Source organism: Brassica napus, chromosome C4 (genome assembly GCF_020379485.1).
Source record: "Brassica napus cultivar Da-Ae chromosome C4, Da-Ae, whole genome shotgun sequence".
NCBI classification, from domain to species: Eukaryota; Viridiplantae; Streptophyta; class Magnoliopsida; order Brassicales; family Brassicaceae; genus Brassica; species Brassica napus.
This window is the reverse complement of record NC_063447.1, coordinates 34,437,028-34,439,775: the sequence shown is the minus strand read 5'-3', so window position 1 is coordinate 34,439,775 and position 2,748 is coordinate 34,437,028. Positions and strand designations below refer to the sequence as shown.

General features: G+C 38.3%; 1 protein-coding gene across 1 annotated transcript; it reads right to left on the bottom strand.

Annotated features, from left to right (window-relative positions):
• Positions 1 to 476: 476 nt before the first annotated feature.
• LOC106402208 (alpha-soluble NSF attachment protein 2) lies at positions 477 to 2,532 on the bottom strand. Its single transcript, XM_013842899.3, has 9 exons — positions 2,293 to 2,532; positions 2,096 to 2,145; positions 1,947 to 2,019; positions 1,793 to 1,872; positions 1,492 to 1,643; positions 1,190 to 1,349; positions 1,031 to 1,078; positions 862 to 942; positions 477 to 775 (listed from the first exon to the last, which is right to left on the bottom strand). Exons 1-9 carry the CDS (start codon positions 2,435 to 2,437, stop codon positions 695 to 697), a joined length of 870 nt encoding a protein of 289 aa, XP_013698353.1. The 5' UTR covers positions 2,438 to 2,532; the 3' UTR covers positions 477 to 694.
• Positions 2,533 to 2,748: the final 216 nt, after the last annotated feature.

Below are 2,748 nucleotides of genomic sequence, written 5' to 3'. Positions count from 1 at the left end.
CCTATGAAAAAACATTAATATTTTTACAACAAACAAAAAAAATAGAATTATGTTGAACGTACATCCGCGCGGACACGCAGATCAAAATCTAGTTAAGCAATAGATAATACAACCAATAATCTGGTTTAGCACAGTGGTTGAACATATTGTTAAATATTTCTCTGGACCCCGGTTTGACACCCACATAAACATCTGTTACCATTTGACTAACGGAGACACGGTACATTATATACCTAAATATTTTTGTTCGCGTAAGAAATTTATATATATGTATGTTTTAGCACATGGTCCGTGTGTATGTGATGATTTGGACCACGTGTGTATGTGATGATTTGGACCACGGTTCTCTGGCAGATTTCCCATCATCTTACTCACTAGATATCTTTGTCCTCAACATCTTATGTTTGGTTTCCTTCACAAGTTCTTGGTGTGTATATGTATTTTTTTAATGTAAAATTATTATCTGTGGACTGCTATTGAAGCAAATCTCCAATGATTTGAGAAGTTCTCATAAATGAAGTAATGAGAGACAGCAGATGCAGTCTTTTGACATCAAACCAATTTTGACCAAACCTCATAAGAAACTCATAACCAAACACAATGAAATCAAACATGAAGTAACACTAACACTAGTGATGATACGCACCAGCAAACAATTAATAAGGGAAGCTGCGGTTTAGATAGAGAGATATGTTTAGGTAAGATCATCTTCCTCAAGCTCCTTTGCCTTCAGCTTCTCCTTCACCCTCAACAACATAGTTGTCTTCCATGAATCCTGCCAACAATACAAATTCAATGATGAGAATCTGACGAAAGAAAATATCATTCAAAGTTTGTGTGGGAGGTTTATAGGGTCCATGCCAGAGGGGTCATGCTGTCAAACTCCTTGACAACGTCTGTGAACTTTGCGATGTCTTCTTCATCGATAGCAGAAGCAAGGTCCTATACATGGGAATCAAACACTTGACTAAGCATACTTTATATAAGCTATGTTCGCATGATCACTACAAAACTCAGTTTCAAGCCTTACGGATAAGAATTTGCATTCTCGTGTTCCAGTAAAAGTTGGATCCAGATCCTGTAGAAACGTAGGAGTTAAAAATCATGTTATAGTTCCTTCAAAGTCCACATCAGTATATGCTGAAGTTACAGGTGTTTTTGGTGGGAAGAACAGGAAGAAGAAGAAAACCTGATATTTCTCCAGCGCATTGGTTATGGAAACAACATCAGGTTTGCAAAGGTGGCACATGCCAGCATTGAGAAGATGTCCCTTAACTCCATACTTAAGCAAGTTATTGTTGAGTGATTGGCATGCTATTTCTTCATAAATCTTGATTGCCTTCTCATATCTGTCAAAGATACACCAACCAAGCCCTTGTCAATCAATCCCATCCCAAACAAAGTAACTAAAAAAGGCTTTCATTGCTGCCCGTGCATGGTGACCATCATGAATACACACAGAGCCGATTATATGGGTTCAGAAAGTCTTACTGCTCTAACTGCGCAGCGTATTGTGCCACCTTGAGATTGCACTGGTTAGCAGAAGTGGTCACTTCTTCGTTTTGAAAGAACTCAGCTGCCTTTTCAAAGTAAGAAATAGCCTGGTCGATCTTCTGGTCAGCTTCATAATGCTCAGCAATTTCCTGTCAGAAGAACAAAACCATAAATCGCCCTATTAGTAAAACTACTGACTCAATGTTCTGAACTTAAAAAGAGTGTAATATTCAATTCATGCTCTGTTCTGAACTTAAAAGAGTGTAATATTCAATTCATGCTCTAAAGAGACACATACCTTGTAGTATCTGGCAGCCATGTTGAGCCTTCCTATCTCACAAAATATATTCACTGCTCGCTCTAGACAAGATGCAGCCTCTGCATGACAAGATCATGGTTATATTAGAGTTGAAAATACACACGCTATAGACAAGAGGTAGCCTCTACAATACCATTAGTGTCAACTTTCTTGTAGCACTTAGCAGCTTCGGCGTAAGCGTTAGCAGCATCATGCTTGCTGTCAGACTACAGATACACAACAAGGCTATAACAGTTCAATACATTGCATCCAGAATCATGATTGTAGGCAAAAAGAACTAACCTTTAAGTGACAATCAGCAAGTTTAAGATAAGCCTTTCCAGCTTGATCCCCTGAAACAACCCATACATTGAACACATTAACAGTATACACTGCTGGAGAATTGAACATAAAACCTAATCAAACAGATCGCGATAGTCTCTTAAAGATCAAATCATATCTAATTCTGAGAAACCCAGAACGAAAAACGAAAACTTTACATGATTTGGCGAGTTTATAGGAATTAGCAGCTTTCTCGAGAAGATCGGCAGCATCCTCGTACTTAGATCCGAAGATTCCCCATCCGTTAAGCTTCTTCTCTGCTTTCTTCTCGAATTCCTCCGCTCTCACCAGATGATCCCCCATCACTATCCCTTTCACCTCCGATGGGTTTTCGCTGCAAACCGATCGGGAGCGAAGGAAAGAACTTTCAACAGATATAGGTGGGCCGGATAGTTATTTCAAGTATGGGCTTTATTTTTTTAAAAGCCCATATTAGTATACGCATTATTTCATATTGGCCTATGAACAAAAATATAGAAGGAAACAAATCCCTTTTATACATTAGTTTTGAGAAACATTTTTTAAGTTGTAACATTTGTATCAGTGATGATGTGGCAGCGCCACAGCCTTTCTCACTTCAAATATTTTAATCCTCTTTGGTTACTAGAAAAATT

Coding starts and splice junctions, on each gene's coding strand:
- LOC106402208 (XM_013842899.3), bottom strand. CDS start 2,437: ATGGGGGATCATCTGGTGAGAGCGGAGGAATTCGAGAAGAAAGCAGAG. Junction 2,020..2,095: donor TTGCTGATTGTCACTTAAAG/GTTAGTTCTTTT, acceptor GTGTATCTGTAG/TCTGACAGCAAGCATGATGC. Junction 1,079..1,189: donor ATGCGCTGGAGAAATATCAG/GTTTTCTTCTTC, acceptor ACGTTTCTACAG/GATCTGGATCCAACTTTTAC.